The sequence below is a fragment of the Plutella xylostella genome, chromosome 12 (genome assembly GCF_932276165.1).
Source record: "Plutella xylostella chromosome 12, ilPluXylo3.1, whole genome shotgun sequence".
Taxonomy (NCBI): Eukaryota; Metazoa; Arthropoda; class Insecta; order Lepidoptera; family Plutellidae; genus Plutella; species Plutella xylostella.
The window spans coordinates 10,049,278-10,071,974 of record NC_063992.1 but is presented as its reverse complement, the minus strand read 5'-3'; the positions used below and the strand labels follow the sequence as shown (position 1 = coordinate 10,071,974).

At 41.1% G+C, this 22,697-nt stretch overlaps 1 protein-coding gene across 8 annotated transcripts in view; it reads right to left on the bottom strand.

Annotated features, from left to right (window-relative positions):
• The window catches only part of LOC105394468 (protein turtle), a 73,798-nt gene that overhangs the window by 7,637 nt on the left and 43,464 nt on the right, over positions 1-22,697 (bottom strand). For 5 of the 8 annotated variants that reach the window (XR_007266822.1, XR_007266821.1, XM_048624385.1 and 2 more), the window contains exons 4-15: positions 7,315-7,440; positions 6,027-6,169; positions 4,815-5,097; positions 4,131-4,372; positions 3,401-3,671; positions 2,946-3,206; positions 2,785-2,855; positions 2,143-2,334; positions 1,777-1,998; positions 1,208-1,316; positions 795-884; positions 219-404 (exon numbers count right to left, since the gene is read on the bottom strand). Coding sequence is in view for 6 of the 8 variants with exons in the window: in XM_048624385.1 (XP_048480342.1) it covers positions 219-404; positions 795-884; positions 1,208-1,316; positions 1,777-1,998; positions 2,143-2,334; positions 2,785-2,855; positions 2,946-3,206; positions 3,401-3,671; positions 4,131-4,372; positions 4,815-5,097; positions 6,027-6,169; positions 7,315-7,387 (2,143 nt within the window). In the remaining 2 variants the exon portion in view is untranslated. Of the gene's footprint in view, positions 1-218; positions 405-794; positions 885-1,207; positions 1,317-1,776; positions 1,999-2,142; positions 2,335-2,784; positions 2,856-2,945; positions 3,207-3,400; positions 3,672-4,130; positions 4,373-4,814; positions 5,098-6,026; positions 6,170-7,314; positions 7,441-15,623; positions 15,722-22,697 lie in introns of those variants that run through there. The other 3 variants (XM_038119375.2, XM_048624386.1, XM_048624387.1) reach the window with 3 other exon arrangements.

Sequence of the window (22,697 nt, the reverse complement as noted above, 5' to 3'; positions counted from 1 at the left end):
TATTTGAATATACCTAAATACTTAAAGTTATCTTTGATAAGATGCAAAAGACTAAAACTAAGAGCTGTTGTCTTTATATGCGGTATTCTGTTATTCATATTTTGTGGTTTTTAAATTTCCTAATTATGAACACCTAAAAGACTAAGTAAGGTACAACGATGACTTTGCCTAGATTCCCCTTCTGCTAAATCAATCAGCCCTGAATCTATTCCTCTTACCAAGATAGCTGGTCTCCTCCGGCCGGATCATGCCTCGGTTGAGCGTCTTCCACTGCGCGTCGGTGCGGTACTTGATGGTGTAGAACTGCACGAGGTTGGCGCGGTCCAGCGGCGCCTGCCACGTGATCAGGAACCCGTTGTGCACCTCCGTCACTGTCAGGTTCCGAGGGGTACCCGGCTTCGGACCTGTGTAGCGAAGCAAGTTATATGTCTGTGTTGCGTGTCGGTGGCAACCCTAGAGATAAGCTAGGGTTTGTCGCCGCGGCGAAAGCTAACTGCCACGATTATGGATAATTTAGTCGGTAGTGCAAGCTATCTACGAACCACATCTTTTGTTAGATTCAATTTTGAAACTAGTTTTTATTTTTTAGTTGCCAATTCATGTAAAAAGCAATATCGGTATACCTTAGATACAGATTTTACATCACTTCGAATAAAAGCTTTAGCTAGATAACAAGTGCTGCAGAATCTGAGTAAGTTGCAGCACCAGTTTATTATGTATCTAAATAAATGAGTGACGTAAAATAAGTACCTGGTTAGTGATAAACAAATAATACAAAGTGCTGTGTTATATACCCGAGCCTTCCGGTGCGTGTACGAATATCTTTTCGTCGACGGGGCCGGTGGGCGCGGGCGCCTCGCCCGCCTTCGGTCGGATGCCTACGTCTACACAAAGCAACAACTTGTGTTAGTAACACGACGACACATCTTAGGAAAGTATTGTTAGAAATATTATAGGTCATATTATAGTCACAAATGTTGAGATAACTGTCGGAAACATATTTCATAAACCTAGCTAATTCAATAAAATTTTATTATTGGAAATATTTATGCCATATAAAAATATATAATCTGGGTTTCTACAACACTTTAATCCAATCCTTAAATCCCATTCACTTTCTATTCTACTCCCTTCCGTCACCAACTTTTAAATCTCTACACTTTTCCTGTTACCGTATCGCAGATTAAACTACTTATTTTCAACTTACCGAGAGTTCTGATGGTAATAGCTTTGCTCATCATGCCTTCTCCGATGGTGTTCTTACTGTTCACTTGAAATTCGTACGTCGTTCCTGGTTGCAAGCGGTTTATTGTCACCTGCGATAAAATATCATCTCTAGTCTCAAACATCCATTATTCTGCATTCACTTAAGTTATACTACGTAATATTATGTATCTGAAATATTATACCTCTAGAACGAAGGATAATCAATGTTTTGCAAGTTACGCTACAATGGCAAAACATGTCAACTAGCTAGGTCAATGTAAATAGACCGTTTAGCCTTTGATAGCATGGGCTGGTGCTCCATTATCTAAATTACCGTAACTATACAACCCACTGCACGTCCAGGAAATTGCATCTAATTGAAACCCATTCTTCAGTGAACTTGATCTAGTTCAAGGGTTCCATCAAATGCAAGGTCACACAATTATTATGCAAAAATCTTCTATTCAGATGATCTCATAATGCAATTGTGTTTTTCACAATGTGGATTGGAATGAAATCCCACACACGTACACCTATTTTTATTATTTGTTGTTATTTTTATCAACTTACGGAAGTGGCTCCAGACGGTGTGACGGGCACTTTGGTCCAATCGGACACTCCCGCCTCTCTATACCAGATGGTATAGTCCTGCTTGTAGTCTGGCCCGCCGGCGTACCCTGGCTGCCATCGGAGCGTGACTTGGAACTCCGTGGCGGTCCCAGATACATTGTACGGAGCATGTGGCTGGGTGCCCTCGATCACTAGTTGCGTGTCTGCTACTATTGTCGCTACCTGGAATTTTCCATGTGTCACATATAGGACTCGGGAAGGAAGCATGGAATTTTGCAATGCTTGTAAAGCTTGAAGAGATTTGACGACAAAATTTAAGCTTTTCAAAAAAGAACACCCATTACATGTATATTTTCGTAGACTAACCTCATTAGAAGCGACGCACTGATATATCCCGAAGTCTTGTCTCCTTAGCGTGTCTATAGTAATGTTCCCACCGTTGGCTCGAACCCGGGCCTTCTGTAAGGGAAGGCCGTCTCGTCTCCGCCAGACCACGCTGGGTCGCTGCGTGCCTTCTGCTTCTTGAGCTTCGCAGTGCATTTCTACTGACTCTCCCACCTAGGTGATGTCAATCATTTTAGTTAAGTTATGTATGAAAGGCTCTTTGACTGCTAGCTCGACTCGTGAATCGAACCCAAGAATACGTATTGTATATTCTATTGTTTTATTTGTAATGCCTATTGCTCAATTAGCAAAAGCATAATATTTATAGACTCGATAATAAAAACTTTTTTCATGGGCGAACCTAACAGGAGGCAGCCGTAGTAGGTACTACTATTATAGTAAGAAGTTGTAGTTTTTCTTTCCTTTAGGTAGGTAAGTATTTATTTTTTCTCTATGAGGTAAGTTCGGTATTGTGGTCGCCTCCAGCACATCCATCACGAATGTGTCGAGTCACGTCAGCTCTAATTGACAGTCCCACAACAAAATGAAAGTGGCGAAGTAAAATATTGAGGGCGGACCAAAGAGTTTATAGTGATTTATGTCCTACATGAGTAACGAGCTCACCTTCCTCTGGTATAAAGGCTCCGGTTCTACAGTAAAGGCTGGGGGCTTACGAACTAACACTTCCATTGGACCTGCAAATTAAATTGTAGCATTAGCTCCTATATCTTTATGTTTAGTACCATCCATTTTATTGTCATTGTATCTTGGTTTAAATTTATTACCTGACGATCCCTGAGTTCCTTGAGCATTATAAGGCGTACAAGTATATCTCCCCTGGTGATTCTGGTTGACCCTTGTAAAAAGCAAGGAGCCGTTGTTCATAATCACTATATCCTTAGTTTGATAGGGTTCTAAAAGGCGCTTGTCTTTCGTCCACGTGACGTATTGCAGTGGGGGGTTGGCCTTTATGTAGCACTGTACCACCCCGGCCAGCCGAAACGGGAGGTACTGCACGGTCGGCGTGAATGTCACTTTAGCAGGATCTGAAATTTGCCAAGTATTGATTTACCAACAAAGAAACTCTTCCGAAATTAGGTCAAACTATTATCAACGTTATGTACAAGATCTTTCTTTCATTATATTCTCTTTCAATAAAACGGTCGCTTGTTTGAAGCTTTCAGCGAATTTGGCGTGATAAAATAAATGGGGATTAATCAAAGTAGACGAGCGCACTTACATTCAACATTAAGATAAGCGGAGGCACTTTGCGGGGCACCTATACCGTTGGACACCTCACACAGATACTGCCCGGAGTCGTCGGCCGCCACCGGGTTTATCACCAGGGCTCCATCTCTTCTAATAGTCACTCTGGTCTCCAAGGCCGCTACTTCAGCCACTGGAGCACCCTCACGGAACCATTTCACAGTAACATTCCCTGGCAAAGCTTTGGCTTCACAAGTAAACTGGACTTTTTCGCCTTCTAGCTTGGTTTGGTTTGTCGGTGGCATCTGCGGGTTGGGAATGTTGATGATGATGCGAACATTAGAACTGTTGAACTTCTACCCCTCTACACGGTTGTTGCGGACAATGACTAATGCACTTGGCATATTGTTTGTAACTTTAAGGTAACAGCAACTGGGTAAATTCAATTCGAGTTTCCTAATTGGATTGGTCGTTACTATTAAAGTTTCAGGCACTGGATGGAGTGTGACGTCGTACCATCATATCGTATACCTAATGGGTTCTATTTTGTAGCCAATTAAGATACATATCAACCCATTTACATAATCCTTTCTTTGTATGATTAATGAGTAGTCACACCATGGATTCTAGTAAACTAATAAGTGCACCTATTCATTAGCCGCTCAGCCTCATGTTATCTTGTAATTAACTATGGCGACGAACCTCCTATCCCAGAGGCAAAAGTGAACAAGATAATTATGTTTCAATAATCATGTCATACTAACCGTAATAACGGCGCCACCAGCTATGATGACCCTGGCGGTGTGTGACACCTGGCCCTCCCCGTTCCGAGCAATGCAGGTGTAGTCCCCGATATCCTCGTGGCGAATGTTGCTGATCCGGAGCTCGGTCCCGTCGTTGAAGATGCCCACCGTGCCCGAGGGTTCCACGGGGTTGGCGTCCTTGTACCAGAGGATCTCTGGAGTGGGCGTGCCCTCGGCTTGGCAGTTCAGGATTATTGCGTCGCCTAGAGAGGATGAAGTTAAGGAATGAAATGGAGGGTTGAAATGCTATAAAGTCCACTGTCATGTCTTACTCATATACCTAAGTTACTTAATAGGACAGAGAAGTTGCTACTTGGCCCATGTTATGAAAAAATCTGCGGTCCTCTTCCAATTGGCCTGTGACGTAATCAGATAAAACTTTCACCATAGCCAATCCCAACTGCCCAACCGGGAATCGTCTTGACCACATAAAAGTTTATGTCACGTATCACATTTCAACTACCTAGTTGCAACTTGTCGTAGTTGCCTTGTTATTGTGCCATATCGCTGTCCAATAACGCCGGGTATCGCTGCCCGCTGCGAAGTGGGGACGGATCCGTCGCCCGCTATCAAAATACTCGAACAATGATACAGTTGGCGGGCGGCCAACTGGCTGCAATAAAAGATACCTAGCGGAGCGCTCACCTAGGTTAACGTATATAATGTCTTCCGGTGTGATGGAGAAGCGCGGCGGCGCGTGCACGTCGAGGTGGAACCAGGTGCCATTCTTGTGCTGGTTGGGCGAGCGGTTGAGGAACACCACCTTGCACTCGTACCAGCCCTGGTCGGCCTCGCGGATGCTGGTGAGGTTGAGGCTGGCGGCGCCGTAGGGCGAGTCGGCCGCCACGCGCGACACGCGGCCCTCGTAGCCCTCGCCGCTGTGCGTCGGGTAGCTCTCGTACCAGATGTAGATGGGGATGTCCTGACCCTGCGCACAGTCACATACGGCATTACAGACTGCCCCTGCCCGGCGCGGCAGGAACTACTACAAGCTACGCGCGACTCCGATCCTGGCTACGACAGCGGGACACATACACATACAGACCAATCATGACGACAGTACAGAATCAGGGGCCGAGGCCGTGTATGATAATGCTCATGATCGTACTAACTACGGAGAGAAATAATCAAACTACTAGAGGGCATGCAGAATTTCAGGAGTTAACAAAACAGCGAAGGAGGCTTTTAATTCGTTTAGCGTCGTTTTAGTTTCACGTTGTTTAATTTAAGCGGAAATTCAATTTACTTAATTACTGAAAGTCGTTTTTAATTCTGGTTACTTTAGCTACAGAAACAGGATATGATAATTACCGAGTACTGTAAATTTAACTAGGACATGCAAATGCAAGCGTATCTACATAACTCTAAGCTTGTACCGAGAGCGTGCATATTCAGAACGAATTAGCATAATGAACATATGTACAGTACAATACAAGAACAAGAGGCTACGGACAGACACAGTGCGAGAGAACCGGCCACAGATAGAGAGACAGACAGCGCCGCAGCGACCAAGCGTGCCGGGGGTGCGGACACGAACAGTACAGTGGACAGTACAGTGGCTGTGTATGTGTATGTCGTCGGCTAACGGGGGACTGCTGCTCTCTCGGACTCGTTGCGAAGGTCTTTGTCTGTGGTGTCGATAGACCGGAGCGCGATATACGAGGCGTTACTGAAGGCAAAATACACAGAGCGGCGGGCGAGGGGCGCGGGCGGCGGCGCGTCCCCCCGCGCCCCCCGCGGCGCCGGCAGTATACGTTACTGTCAGCGGGCGGCCCGACTCGAGCCTCGTCTCTACTGAACAGAAACACACACGGTAGATGAGCAGCTTGTATTGTAAAGTGGAGTGTGTGGTCGTACCGTTTCGCCTACCTTCTTCTCCCACTGCAGCACGTAGGGCACGGGGATGTCCTCGGGGAAGTCCACCTGGCAGTTGAACACCACGCTCTCGCCCAGGATGGCCGTGATGTGCACCGCATCCTGGTGCTCCACGTGGCACGTCACTGCAACACAACCCAGCCGCTGTACTACACTCACGGCCAATGAAAAACGTTCCACCTACCATTAACGTTCTATATATCACTGGAACATTTTTATTGCCCGTGAATGTAAATGTACAATCAATACGCAAGAACCCTTTGATTCTGCTCCCGATAAACAAAATAGGTAGGTAATAAAGGTATAAAGCGGGTAGCTCGCTAATTATTTCCCAGCGCGGTTCAAAGCCGGCGTTAGCAAACCGATCGCGGCGACGTCCGGCGCCGCCACCGCCGCCGCCGCTGCGTTAGATAAATCGCCCAGATAACCGAGTCGCTTCAAATAAATAGCTCCCTTACATTTTTAAAGGAACCCTGTTTCGTGTTTCTCATTAAAAGAGTTCAAAGGCGTATTTCCTTAAATGTTCATTAAATAGTCATTCTTTTTAATTTATTGGATGTCGTTTACAGGGTTTTCATTTCATAGCCTAAATTACAGCGCCCCGTGTTTTTACAATGATTGTACGGTTCCGTTTTGAATGGAAGGTAAACAAAATATAGGTTAATGGAAATTTAATCCTTTCAGGAATGGGTTTCAGAACAAGCTATTACGTTGAATGCTGCGAAGACGCGCTATTGGTGTAATGTTGTAATGTAACGATGTCACTGGAGACACATTCAATTTTATAGTCCGAGTGTCGTCGCGGGTAAACAACACCGCCGGAACTCCCCTCTCATCTCGGCTCTAACAGCAAATACGGAAATAGCTAAGGTCGTGGGCAGGTAAACCGAGGAAGTCCTGATCTTATTTTACATAATCTGCTGGAGATTTTTGCTGGAACGGTTCATAATAAAGGGGGAAATTGGTAAATGCCCGGACTGATTCAGTGGCTATATTACATCTGGCTGGGAGTAATTGACATGGCTAGGATAAGGTGTGTTCATTTAGTATAGCTAGCGACTTTTTATTACCAATGTTAGTATTAAATTTAACTGCTGAAAAGGAATATCGTAGTGAAGAAAGGATTAACAAGTTCCTTGGTAGGAATGGAAAATGCCTTCTCTTATCAACTGTATGTAGGTACCTTATATACGAGGCTACCCAGTGCAGCTTTAGTAAACTGACACTCAGAATAAGAACTATGTTTTTCTGATGCTCGTTCGTATTATACCTGGTAGTTGCCCCAGCAGCAGCAGCAGTAAACTGGCGGCGATGTGCGGCGGTTGCACGGCGCGCCAGCCCATGCCTGCGCTCCCATGTCACGGCCGCGCGCGGCGACTCATCGCTGGTGCATCACCTGGGGATAACATGTAGGAGTTAGATATCTGGAGGGGGCAATAACCATTGTAATGTATGAGATATTTGATGACTCGAAACCTTAGTGGACTTGAAAGATAGCTAAACGAAGCGTTTCTAACAACATTCGCAATCGGCAATACACCTTATACGAGTATTTAACAAACGACCCAAATACAGCATAACTTATTCGATTAGACTCTTGGTGCTCTGGTATGTTTAGCGCTCTGACTGCTCTGCCGGAGACAGTTCATTATTAATGGGGTACAGCTGGGTGTGAAAATGCATCTAGCTTTAACACTTAATTATGAGCCCGGATTACTGACACGGTATTGCACTTTAAAAGGAAAATAAAACAAAGAGATGTACAACAGATACGCGCAAACTACCTACAACTATTTAAACCGGCATCACGAGAAACTAAGCTCTTCTAAACTAGTAAAACTGAAAGCAAAAGCAGGGAAATCCGGAACAACAAGATAATTTAACCTCGCGAAAACTCTAGATAGGCGCATGCATCTATGCAAGATCGCAGACAAAGTTTTGTTATGAGCAAAGTTAATGCCGTGGGGTGCGCCCACCGGGGCAATTAGCTCAACTATGCACGTGTGCAATCAAACCGATCCGCTCGCGATAAGCTCATCCGATTCATAGTCAAAATAAAAGTAGCTGTTATATCAGAAAGAAATGTTGCAAATTTTGGCGCAAATTGTAGCAGTAGGCTCCTTGGCATTCGGAGGTGAGCGCAGTCAAAATTGGAGTTTATTGCTCCTCGGCTCCTCGCTGCTATTGCGGCACTATTTCCATTTCCTGGCGGTGCCTGAAAGCCGTAATTTGGCCGCGTCGCTGTAACACGCGAGACGGGAAAGGTCAAGTACCATCGCGCTGTTGCAACTTTAAAAAGCTGCCTGAAATAGACCCGCAGTTTCACTACCTGGATTCTTTTCAATGCAAATTATTGGGTTGTGCGGACGTACATTTTCGTTTTCGGTCTTATTTCTTGACTCTACTCTCGTGCCGGAGTGGAAAGTGGGTTGGGAGTAAATTCGGTTTCTGTTTAAATATATAGAGCCGCCATATTCTCTAGCAGCCAGGGGTAGTTTAGGGATATTTTGACTACGCAAACTTACAACTAATCATTTCGCGTAATCCGCCGGCATCTAAACTACGAGCCCCAATAAGGATTATTATATAAGTTTCGGCGGAGAGGCCTCACATAACCACATTTATTATTTACCCAGGGTTGTTAGCTATGACGTCACTGCGGGGTAGGACCGTCCCGAGGGGGGGCTCAGGAACTACGACACCAAATCACATTCACGAAATGGCGTTACCTTGTTACATTCTACCCAAATATTAACAACACTTCAGGTAGATACGGTGGTTTATTACCTTTCAGTTCACCCACCGTAGTTAAGGAAAATGAATTATTACACGGACGGAAACGAATATTACCTACGAGGTGCTTTTCTCGCAAATTATCGATAGATTTTCCGCCAACAGCGAGCGTAGGCTGCATTATTTAAATGAGAACCTTACCCTAACCTAAATAATTTATACGATAAGGTATGTGTAAAGTAGGGAATATTTATAGAAACATTCAATATTTCCGTTATTATTTTATTCAGACGTTTCTCAAGTTCTAAACGAATAAACACGTTTGCCAAGTTTGAAAAAAAAACACTGGAAAAACGGTGTGTTATGAAGTAATGACGTCACAGCGTATGCAAACGGTGCATTGATTCAATTTATCGTTTTCCTTATGCGACTCAGTTCCGGCAGCGGCCTGCACTGTGATACGGCATGGCCTTGCCCCACATGCCGGGGAATTGCAGTCTAGCACGGCACATGCCTTAGAATAGGTACAATTCTCACGGTTATTCTAGTATATTGGGGTAAATAGTTGATATTGCTAAGACACGGGTAATGAATAAGTTCCAACTGCTATTGCCGTTCCATACATCATTGGAACTTTTTCATTGCTCGTGGGTGGATAATTAGCATAACAGCAGCAGCAAGAAGGAAAAAAGGGTTTACACAGTTCACTGAAAAAATAAAAACGAAAATCGAAATGAAAACTTGGATAACACAACATTGTTAGCGTGAATATTACCTACCACTTCCTCTTTCCTAAAACCACTGAAGTTGCGTGCGAACTCCCATTCCTGAAACCATCTTGAAACTTCGTCTGTACGTTCGCGTAATTCAATGGTTTTCTATTTTTATTTCGAGAGGAGTTCAATGTTAACATATTGTTTATGAATTGCTCGGGAAGTTAGAGTAAATATTCAAATATGTTTATATTTTTCGCGCGTAGGTGTAATCGGATTTTCCCATTGGAGTCAAGGTTATTTTATTCATTTGCCAATGCCAAGGTCCAGGATTTTTGAGCTAACAGAATTTTTACTGTTAAATTCTCATTTTTCGAAAAAAAAAGGTCTGGTCACTTCTAAAATCGAGATGGATAGGCGCACTGGGACAAAGAGGGTGGTTCATTTAGATGTTTCAGTCATTATAGAACGGATTGGCATCTATTGTATTTCTTGTAGTTTTCGGGCTCCCACCTAATGAGCAACTGGGCCACCCTGTATATCTCAATATTAATTTCAATTATGAATTCCATTCTGCAATCTAAATATTAAATACATCTAAGTGCTGAAAACTAGGGTAAGGTAGGGAAAAGGGATAAAAATTTCCCCGGGGAACAGAGATAAGCTTAGAAAGGGACAACCGGCTGACGCTCTCTCTCATTCATACCTACCCATGTTGGTTTAAGGGCCCGTACAGGGTGACGTGCCGCGCCAATTTTGGGTTTCCAATGCTCTTCACACAGCACACGCAGTGACACGCACACATGTAAGTTTGCACAGTGGGTCGATAAACTTTTACTCGCCAACTTTATTGACAATTATGTTCAAGTACATTTTGGGTGATTTTAGGGTAAGTAAGTATAATTCTTACTTACACTGGTAGGCACCAGGAAAGAGTAGAAATTAATAGGGGTGCCACTTTACTCTATATTCGGAACCCGATTAGCTTTCTCAAACAAATGTGGTATTTACTTGTAGAAAGGTAACTACAAGTATTAAAGTGTAGATAATAAGTTTCGGGCATCCTCCAGCCAACTGAACCCCGACGACAAAGCAAAGTAAATACATAGTGTCGCAAAAGGGCTATACTAAGCCAAAAGGGGATGACTCAAGGGGTCTATTCTATTCTATTCTATTCTCTGTGGGGGTGTAAGTACCTGCACCTGGCTCTCTCGAATGGAACCTTTGTGCATATCCCCAAGGTCTAAACTGCCTTCCTAAGCTTGGACCATTTCCCCACCACGCTGGTCCACTGCGGGTTGGTGGGTTCACATATCTAGATTTGCTAGATCTAGATATGCAGGTTTCCTCACGATGTTTTCCTTCACCGTAAGAGCGATGGTATACATTGTACTTAAGTTAAAAGAACTCATTGGTACATGTCAGCGCCGGGATCGAACCCGCATCTCTGGCGTGAGAAGCGGGCGCTTACCCGACTGAGCTACCACCGCTCTTGGGGTCATTCTGAACAACTTTTGTTCTACGAGATGTTGCAAATTCGCGAAAAAAAATATTCGTTTTCCATGGCAAAAAGTCACATGTCCAACAAAGTTTCTATGAAAAAGGTTTTCTTTTGTTAATTTCCAAAACTCGTAGAGCAAAAGTTCAGAATGACCCCCTGTCTTACTCCTTTTTACCCGACTGCCGAAGGAGGAGGGTAATGTTTTTTGATTGTATGTATGTATATATGTATGTTTGTCTGTTTCTTTGTTCCCTCCTGTAGCCTAAACGGCTTGATAGATTTTGATGTATGAGGTATTGTTAGAAGCGTATTGATGGCGCGATGGCTATAGGCTATGTGACGTTCCATTCAAATGTACATAGCGCCCTCTTGAGGACATAACGTGATGATCGAAAAAATAATAATTCAACTTTGCCGTGTAAGGTATCAAATGAAAGGACTTGATTTTCACATTACAAAAATATGCATATTGAAGGTATTTAAATAACAACACCAAAATTATTGAAATAAAAAATGATCATGAACTACCTACCGACGTAAAATTTCATAAAATAAAAACAACTAAAAAGTTACAAATAAAAAAATACAATTATAAAAAACTAAAAACCTGACTGTACGCTAAAAACATGAAAACGAGTCCCAATGTTAATGGAAAGTATCGCAGGCGGGGACCAACTTGACCGCCATTCAAGGCCGTTTTCTAAGTAACATTCAGCTAAATGGTGAACCCTCTGCTGGTATAATTTGTTTATCCGAGTATACCGCTTTTTCAATACCTGTAAGTACATTTTTTGGCAGCATAATATTTTTACTTAATTTTAGGGTTTCGAACGTCAAAAGAAAAAAAGCAACCGTTATAGGATCTCTTTGTTGTCCGTCTGTCTGACTGACTGTCTGTCACCGCCCTTTTTCTCAGAAACGGGTAAAGATATCAAGCTTATATTTCGCATAGATGGGGAGTACCCCAAAAAAAATATTATGGTACTCCCTGTCCCACACAAGTAAATTGGGGCTTATATTTTTTCCAGTTATTTTGATGTGTATCCTTTTTTTTTCTTTGTTGTTTTGTATAAGTATGTGTTTCTTTTCTTTAAATCTGTATTTTTTTTGTTGTTGCTGTCTATGTGTCGAAAAAATGTATCTTTATCTTCAAATCACGCCATCTATCGTTTGTTTTTTTTGTGGCTACTGTCTATAGAAGAAATTCCGTCATTGACAATTTCACGTTACGAATTTATTTTTATTTATTTTATTTTTATTTTTACATTTTCGTGGAGAATCAACAGCATTTTGTTAATAAATAATTATTACTTATGAACACATAACAACTTGATGCCATTAACAGAATGTACTTAGTAAACCCAGTAAACCTAACACATCCAGAGGAAAAACAAAATCTCTTTCTCTCTCTCTGAAAAACATACTTAATAGCCCAAAACTCGATGCTTTTAGCTATTAACATCTTTGAAATAAAATTGAGCCACCACCGTGTTACTGCCCTCATCAGATCCTCACGAGACCATACCTCAACCAGCACCAAGAGACTGTATTTTTGATCCCTTAACCTAATGTTCGTGCGTATTGTCATCACTTAGATCCATTCGCTATATTCCTGCTCCTCATCAGACCTATACGAGACTGTAATATCACGAGAATATTGCACACTATCTAATTTAATTTAATGTATTGAATATACTGGAAGAATTATGCTTCCTCAATTTCAAATCAAATTATGTTGGTGTCATAAAAGTTGAAAAAGTGCAATGACAACCAATGTGCAGTGATTTTGTATCTGTACACGATAAGATCGCGAGCTGTCAGTGCTGCCTAAACCGACGTGACCCTTCTTTGGAGGCCAGCGGCCAACTGAGTCAAACGTCACTTGTGTTTATGATTTTATAACACAGAAAGCCGCCATAGATATTTGTATGAAGATTTGAGGGAAAAAAATGGCTCAAGTTTAGGATTAATTTACACAAAATAAGTGTGTGTTTATTAAAAAACAAGGTATTTAGCGCCTAGTCCAAGCCTTTAACTTTATAATATGATAAAAATCATATGAAAATTCTTTATAATTACGACACAGTTGTTACAATACGGGAGTGTGATTGACTGGTTTTTCTTGATATTCTGAAATTAATTTACAGTTATCCATAATCATTTACTTAAATTCGAATGATTCAGCACCTAGCTAGACTCTTCAACTACCTGTGTGATTTTTTTCAAGGCTGTAGAGCATCATTTACTACATAATTCTATGACAATGCCAACCCTCGATTCCCTATTGCAGACCCTTAAAATAGAACTTATAGTCCCGAGGGGTACATCCCCCTCTGTTCTACCTATTGATCGTTATGAAAATCCTTCAATTAAATCAAGAAAGTTTGTCAGCGGCTACCACTTATGGAAAATATAACCTAGTTCAGGATACATTGTAACGCATTTAGGTCATAAGCTTGTAGGTGCTCACGCTACTTGGTAAAGCTCACCTTAGGTAAAGCACTGAATTAATAATTTATAAATTAAAACATGTTTGTGATCGTAGTAGGCATATTATTATAACACTATTGCACATAATGTGCATCTATCACGAGTTTAACCAACGTGTAGTATCCATTTACTTACTTTAGATACGGTGGTGTTATATTCATTATTATATCGACGTGTTAATTATCGTGAAATTATTGAGTGTTTACCATGCGCGTCATGAGCTACATTAGTCTAGAATCAGAACATTGTTTTTAGTGCGGGCAGCCCTACTCACCCAAATGGGAAAGCTACTTATGTGGCCACATACTATATGGACATGTATAAAGAAAAGCGCTCCTATTAATGACTACTCTTTCTTGCCAGGCTCTACTATGTAGGTCTCACGGTGAGAACCGTATCGGGTTTCTCGCTGGTACCCGTGAGTGCTCACTTCATCTGTCTCGTGAGTTCAGGAACCTTTCCGTCAAACGGCACCCCTTGCGTTATGTATTTAAATTAGCAAGAATACGACGGAGGGTTGTAGTGACACGACTAGTTGAGATTAATACGTGAATATAAACATCTCCCATCGAACGAATGGAGGCATAACAAAAGACTATGTCCAGTAATTTAAATAAATATTTTTTTTTAATGATAAGATAAATATAACAAGTTTAGAGTTAAACTCCAACAGCCTTAAATCTACCAAGGCCCAGCGAGCAATTGTTACTTGTGTTAAAACATCTCTATTCTATAAAGAAGTTGAACATTGTACATTCTTCATAATAGTACTATCTAAGTTAGTACCTAACCGATCCCCCATTCAGTTGTCCCAAATATGTTGGATGTCTATAAATCAGAACATAAATCATATATCCATATCAGTGTAAAATTTCAAGGGAAACCTTAATGCCTGAATGAATACTACCCTCATCCCATATCCCTGAAATAAATCTCGGTTAAAACCATTAAAACCATTAAAACTGAAACTAATTTAGACACATGCTCACATTTGGTTTGTTGAAACTCCGCGGCGGCGCTGCATGTTGACTTTACATTACCCGACATTTTGTGTAAAAAATATAAGTACTTCGCAGTTATTCGAGAGGGACTTTGGACTTCCGGCCTCACGGGTGGCTCCTATGTATTCATTTATTTAATAGTAATATCAAATAGGGACTGAGATGTTTATCACTTCATGGCTATGTTAGATTAAAGGAGATAAATGTTTTTTGTACAAAATATGTATCGCCTATGTTCATACCGCTGCGTCTATCTAACCTAATCTAATCACAACGATTTTGTTAAGATAACCTTTTTAGTATTCACCGAACGTAACGCTATAATAATGAGTTAAATACCTAGTAGAATTAAGAAATGTAATAGAAGTAAGAAAATAAGTTTTAATAAGAGGTTTTGTCGACTATTTCTGAAGGTCTTTTATAATACGGCGTAACTTAAACATATTAGAAATAAATTTGAACATTGCTGGGAGTATACTTCTGCTAAATTCACGACTCTCCGCTAATCATTCACAAATTTTATTAATGATTTACGCTCATTGATGGTTATAATTCATTGAAAATTATGTAAGTGTATGTAGAAGAATAAAATATAGGTAAGGACATTGAAAAACATGTAGGGCATTAACAGTATGGGATCTACACTTAACAGTAAGTATGTAGGTACATTTAATACATGAACATTTGATGCAAAGCTGTGTGCCAGATACATTATGTAGGTACCTACACTACACAAGAACACAGTTGTATCGATTTTCTCAAGTTGAGGTTATTGAACATGACCTTCACTAACATTACTGAATTGCATATTAGCGTGGTAGTATCTCCACGCCAATATGCAATGCATCTATAAAACAATAAGAATATTAATACAAAAGATATACTCACTTTAATCTTGCTCTACCTACGAGCAAAAACAATTAAAAACTTACTATGTTACAATGTGAAAATTAACTATCTAACCACGTGCACTGAATACCTCTTTCGGAATGAGAGCCATCCACCGTGACATCGACACTTGGAGTCCTTCGGGCGAACAATTGCCATTCACACAGTACTGACCCACAGACCAGGCGGCTGGTGCGGCGGCAGCAGGGGCGCGCGGGGGGTGATGCATGGACAGGGTGACAGTGTGGGGTACCTGGAGGCTGGCGGGCGGGCAGGGCTCGGGGCTCGTCATCTGCGGGGCATGGGCGGGCGCCTGCGAGCGCGGCCGGGCTCGCACTGCCGCCGCAAGCCGCGTATCGATCCCTGCGCGCGCCGCCCCGCCCGCCCTCACGTGCGAGCGAGACTCCGCCAGCACAGGTGACCAACATATTTTATTCAAACACCCGAATTTCATAACTTTTTCACAGCAAGTAATGCTAATGCCTCGCCTAGTATGCTACGGCGGTGCTACGCCGAGCTCGTAGCACGTAGCGCGTAGCATCCGTAGCGGCGTAGTCCGGCGTAGCAATGCGATTATCTCGCTGTCCAAAAGCTTTTTATGCAAACAGCGATTTATGCATGATTTTCAATAGCAGTCTTAAATTTTTGTTAATCTAAATCATTTTCTATAAGTTACGTATAACCGTAAAACCCCCAAATTCATATAAACTTATTGTTCTAATAGCACAGAAATCACAAATGGCTGCCATAAATATTCCTCAGTGTAATTCCTGCTAATAACATTATAGGGCGTTAATTACTTATAAATATTCCTTTTACGCCTTTCCACGGAAATTCTGCTACATTCAATAGTAGAGGATTTAACGATAAATCAAGCGTAATTATTGCCTACGACATTACGACGCCATCGATACTGACATTAAATGCAAAATTAATTGCCCGCTAATTAACTATTAGGAGATATATTATTATTATGTAATTCATATTCGAATGTTTCTATTTACATTTTATTTGTGCGTAAATGTATATTCATGTTAGAATCGTACTTGAAGCGCGGCTCTCGAGTGGGTAAATATCATCAGCTTTCCTTCAAGAGTTCTCCATTTCAGCTTTGTTTTTTTGTGCCTCTTTAAATACCATTTGATTAATCACAGTATGCGAATACTCGAATCATGTTCCAGGGAATGTAAATAACGATCAAATAACGGGAAAACAATTGAAGTATAAATGTGAAAGATTAAGGGTGGCTTGCGTGACTTCCTATTTAAAGATATTTTAATTTTAGTTAGCTAAACGCATTTATCTCAATAAACGTATTTATACTAAACACAATTTGTATTGTCTTGCACGGCTCATTTGAAGTTGTAATTTAGCTAAACGTATTTAGCATGTGTTACGTTTCATTCTATGCATATTTTCATCTAAACTTTTAAGTTTTTAAATGTTTACGGCTAGAAAAATGCGTGAACAGAAACAAATGCCGTCAAAATTTTACTGACACTGTCACTAAGTGACACTTGACACTACACAAACAATAACAATGCCAAGATCTGTACAACATAAGAATTGAATTGATTTATCCCTCTTCTGCAACTCCTCTGTCCTCTCCATATCCCCTCTAGTTCTGTTCTCCTATGAAAGCGTTGCGTTAGCATACCTACAGATGTTGGAATTTCATTTCAGTTTGTGATAAAACTCAAAGTAAGTATGAGTGGAAAAAGTGGCTCACCAATATCAAGCAATACCATGAATGAAGGAAAACATCGCGAGGAAACCTACATATCTAGATTAAGCACATCTTGATATGTAAACACACCAACCCTCAGTGGACCAGCGTGGTGGGAAATGGTCCAAAATTAGGAATTGTAATGGTACTAGGTATAGGTACGACATGCTTCAATGCCGCCGTTTTTGACAGATACAATGCCACTAAACGTATTTAGCGGCGCTAAACAGCCAATTTTGGGTATTTAACTTTGACACTTCGATAAACGTATTTAAGAACAAATTTTTTGCTATGCAAGACGTTAATTGCATTTAACAACTTAAATGTGTTTATTTTACCCTTAAACACAATTATCATACGTTACGCAAGCCGCCCTAAATACTGAATGTCTGTTACGTTGTCAATGACTTTTTGCGAGAATGCACGGACATTTAAAATAAAAATAAACTTCAATAATACCTACTTAATCTAGCCATTAAAGTTATAGTACAGCAACGCAACTAGGTACCTACTTGTTAATATCAGAAATACGCCAATGGTGATCAGTCCCCCTATCGCTAACTAGTTTTGACAACGATTTTCAGATTCATATTGTATTGAATTTTACACTAAATTCGTAAATGTTACTTCATTTTGACTTCGCGATAACCCCACTGCGCCCAGCTCCTACACAACAACGCCTCGAGAAAAAATAATGTATCGTGATTCAGACGATTAACCACGGAAGCTGGAGAACGCACCGGGATATAAATAAAAAAGTACAAGTTACTCTACCACAAGACCCGGGCAAGAATAGCTCAGGAGGGTTACTCTATCTATACTGACGAAAAACGAACGAACGAAAGCTGTCGTGCAATCGCCACGTTTAATATAACGAGATAGAGTCATTACTCGCTCAGCGGCGCTCCAAAACTTCTATTTTTATTATATAGAGTGACCCCCAGAAGCCACCGGTTATATGTTATCTGTCAGAAGGGGGGGAACTAATGGGTTTCTGACCAGCCCCCGACAGGGGGGGGTAGCTGCTGCCAATGTCATAAATATAATGCAATTTATGTAATGTTATGTTTTTAGTAAGTGAAACATTATAAACTCTTAATAAAATTGAACAGAACAAATTTATTTGTAGAAAAGGATGTTGATCTTCTTCTCATAGCCTTTACTATGAGAAATAACAAGTAAGAAAATAGTATCAGGTGGTTTAAGTATGACTTTGTTTCTAAATATAAAACCGCTTACCGTTTTTCACGAAAAAAACTCAACTTGCTTTTAAATTTTTGTCCACAATTTTTCTCCGTATACCTGTCCAGATGACCGATGAAGCCCCACTCCCCACTACTCACAAAGAGTAACATATTAGAGTAGGGTGACCCTCCCCGGTTGAATTCTATAAGCTTTCAGTTTAACTATTTGTGCCCATTGCGAGCCAACTTGTCCCCTTGTCGCTTTGTTACTGAACCCTCGCGGGCGCGCTAAGCCGAGTGCGGACCGGCCGAGCCTTTGAACCGTTCACACTATTTCACCAGTTTTAAAGCAGGTTTTCCGATGTTTGACGGAGATTATTTTTTACTATGTACTGCTGGAAGATAAGCTACATAATGTAGTAAAAAGTTAAGTAGGTAATTAGTTATAGTACCTCATTTGAAAGACGCATTTTAAAATGCGGCTACTTTGTAATTAAAAGAATACTTAGGTGTCGATCGGTTTCTCATTTTAGTATAATACGTATTTTTCATTCAGCTACACTTTAGGTGTTCAGTAAATTGCAGCGCCACGTTTAATACAGTATACCTGACGAAAAAACGTTTTATAAATACATAAATGTATTTTTTTTAAACTTAAGTAGGTAGGTACTCATATGGAATTATTTAGATTTGCACAGTGGAAGTAGTCGGTCAGTAGCCGGAGAGTAAATAGGTCAGCGGGAGCCACGCGTCGTTAGCCGCATGCCCTGCCGCTGCGTGATTTGTGCTGGCTAATGCGCTGTCCATTATAGTTCTGCCCATTTTTGCTATTGTTTACCCTAATATGGTTCCGCACTCGTACCTCGGTGTCTTGCGGTGGACAGTTCCGAAGTTATTTAGCTATTTTACTTATCAAAAGACATCTCAAGTATATACTTGCTATATGATTACATTAGGTACTATCTGGGAGTAGCCCTTTCTCAAGAATTCAAACCTATATTTCATGTTTAGCATGATACAGGCTTAGGCCTACCCCCAATATCGATATTGGCACAGACTGTTTATTGTTTTTAATTAACAGTAACTGTGGAAATTTCATCTGTATATTATTATTGTTTCACATTAAACTTGTTTCAGCCATTTCAGCGTGTGAGTGTGAGTCGGCAATGTTTGCGGGCGCCGGGAGCGCGCGGTGGAGCCTTTTACAATCAACAAATAAAACTTCGCGCAATATGTTACGAAGCTGCGGGAGACAAAACAATCAGGTGCCGTGTCGGGGCCGTAGACGCAAATCCTACTCTATATGTATGTACGTTAGAGATTTATTAGGTTGAGCTAAAGACTGTTCTTTATTTAGAACAATAAAATAAATGAAAAATGCAAAGTTATTCAAAAATGTTACTTATAAGTCCTCTAGGGACCCATTTACATACTTTATTGTAAATAAAAAAATAGTGTGATCCATTCACAATTCACATAATTTATTGTAAATCTGGCTATTCACAATACAATATGAGTACGATATTCGCATGAATTTTATTTGAGCTGTAGTTATTGTATTGTTAAGCTATGCTGATATGGTATTGTTAAACTATATGAATATTTGACCTGAACGTGCTCTCACATCGAGCGAACATTCATGTCAATCGAAGCCTTAACATAACTTGGAAGGTGATACTATGTACTGTCTATAACTTTCTCCCTAAGCACAAATAGAGGAATCATGTACGCGGATTCTACTATACTAAACCGAAACCTACGTGCGCAAAATTTTATATTTAAACCCAGAAATAAAATCAGAATGTCAAAAATCGCGAAAAAAAAAACATAAAAACTTTGTTGGTCACGTGACTTTTTTGTTGGTTTCGGCTTAGTATACCCTTTTTGCAACACCCCGTATATCTGAAGCTAATACCGTGGAAGACACGCACGCATCCTAAAGCCCCGCTCTAAAGCGAGGTTTTCTCACGACGTGTCCCGCACTCCAGGGACCCTCGACGTCTGATGCCGCGCTCGATCGCAACTTGACTCGCTGTGAACTGCTACAAACAACCGTAAATAAATGCTAGAGACTAGATATTGATAGAAAGTTCCAATACAGTGTCGTCCCTGTAAGAACTGTTGACTGTTGCAGTAAATATTGCAATCGTAACTATTAGATGTGTTAATTTTTGAAGCGACTAATAACTAAAAGTATAGCTGTATAGCTAAATACTGTAACAATAAGGTAGCTCCAACATACGTATTTAAATAAGTTAAAGATCATAGACAAGCTAAATAATAAGGCAACAAAAATAAAAGGTAAGGTACCTGTATGGAAAGGAAAAACTAAGACATCCAAATCGAACCGCTTAGGGTAAGGGAGGAGCTAATTTAGCTATTCGCAGTGCTATTACGTGAAGACGATAGCGTTATCAGGTAGGATATTAGTACGTAGAAGGAGCTATTTATTCCCCTACATCTGAATCTTGATTGCATTAGCTTCGATTACCTTTCCCCCGAATGGCTGGCAAGTACTTGTGTTATTAGGTGATACATTCTGTGGACGACCCGAAAGTACTTTGAGGACATTCAGAACGTTTCAGTGCTCCGTAAATTATCGGGGAATTACCGTGGGTTTCCGATATCGCCGCTGATTGGCTGCGAGGCTCGGGCGGCCTCGAGGGGCCAGATACATACCAACGGCAATAATACAGGCTTATGGCTTTGTGTCATCTTCCAATGTTTGATCATTGAATATTGGCAGTAATTATTCCAAATTAATGGAAGATAATATGGACTTGTTGTCGGAATGCTGATGTATTGGTTGTTTGCTTACTCCCTTGACCGAGCAATACCAACCATTACCGTCGTAACGTAACGTAAAAAGAATGAGCCATTAATGCCGTTACGAAATTTCCATAATATTCATAATTCAAAACGCAATAGACCGGGAGTTGGAGAAGTTAAATCGGTGCGGCGTAATGGACGTCAAACTAGTTGGAAAATTGATGGGTCGAAGTCGGCGCCCGGTATAACAATGGCCACTTTAAATTTATGTAAACTGCGACGCAGTAGTTAGCCTAGCTATACCTACTAAGGGTTCTGTGGGAGAGCACGGAACTTCGGATGTGGAAGGCTCAGTTAGAATCTCACCACGTAACTGCATAGGTACCTACTCTTAGCTAGTAAAAATAAATAAAATATGTGATAATATTGCACTAGGGGTAACTTCAGCTTGACAAAGAAATTACGAGAGAGAACTGTTATGCAATCGGTACGTCAAATACAACGAGTCGTGGTGGTGCTCCGAAACTTAGTTTTTCGCAATCTAAAGAAATAAAAAAGTTATGAAATATATTATTATAGATTTAGTGCCTTATAATAAACACTCACGAATATTCAGCAGGTACCGGAGCTATTACTGCTAATGGACAAATAAATAGTTAACATATTCAATAACACTATTATTATTATTATTAATAACACACTACGGCGAATATACCGCAGCGTATTTATGCCTTCCTAGCCGCACAGTTGAAATTAATCGCAGTTATTAAAACGCAACCATTAATAATGCCTTCCGCCAGCCAGGCTCACCCCGCAGTCTGATGCGGCAGTGCCCCGCAGTGGGACACAGGGGGTCACTCTATATGACGAAAAACTAAGTTTCTCAGCGCTGCTGCACGAGCCACGATTCTGGTCATGGCTCCGAAACTTCGGAAAAAACAAAATTGCATCGCTAACTATATATGACTTTATCTCGTTGTATTGCTATTAACCAGGCCGATTGAGTGTCAAATGGTCAATTCTCGTTCGTTCGTTCTTCGATTTTAGAAAGTGCCCCCTGTCCCGTTGTATTAAACGTGCCGATAACACGACAGCTCTCGTTGGTTAGTTTTTCGTCAGTATAGATAGAGTAACCCTCCAGTTGCCGATATTGGGACAGTTCGTCCCACATGCGGGTCGGAGTACTGGAGCGAGGCGGCCATTGTGTGCTTGTCTGATGAGATCCGTGCACGGAGCCCACTCCCGGACCCGTGGGCATGCCTTGTTGGACCCGGAGGAAATTCTAACCAGATAACTTTTAATATGGGTGGGATAAGTCTGACGTATCTGTGCATGTCTGTTGCTACGTAGCTCCAAAACGGCTTAAATAAAATTGCAAAGTTTTACATCGAATAAAACTCTTGGAGTTCACTTTTGGTAGTTGCTCTATAGGTTCAACACCGTGGTAGAGTGGGAACAATTCGATAGGACATCAGATTAAAGGGTGATTGCAGTTTGAAACCAATAGCTGGCATGTATCGGATGCGTTCCATTAAATGATTTAGTTGCTTGTAGCGACGTCGGCAGACACCTGTGTATTCTGTGTAAAGCCAGATCTGCTCTGTGATTGTCGATTGTCCCAAATATGTACATCGTCGTTGTCTGATTG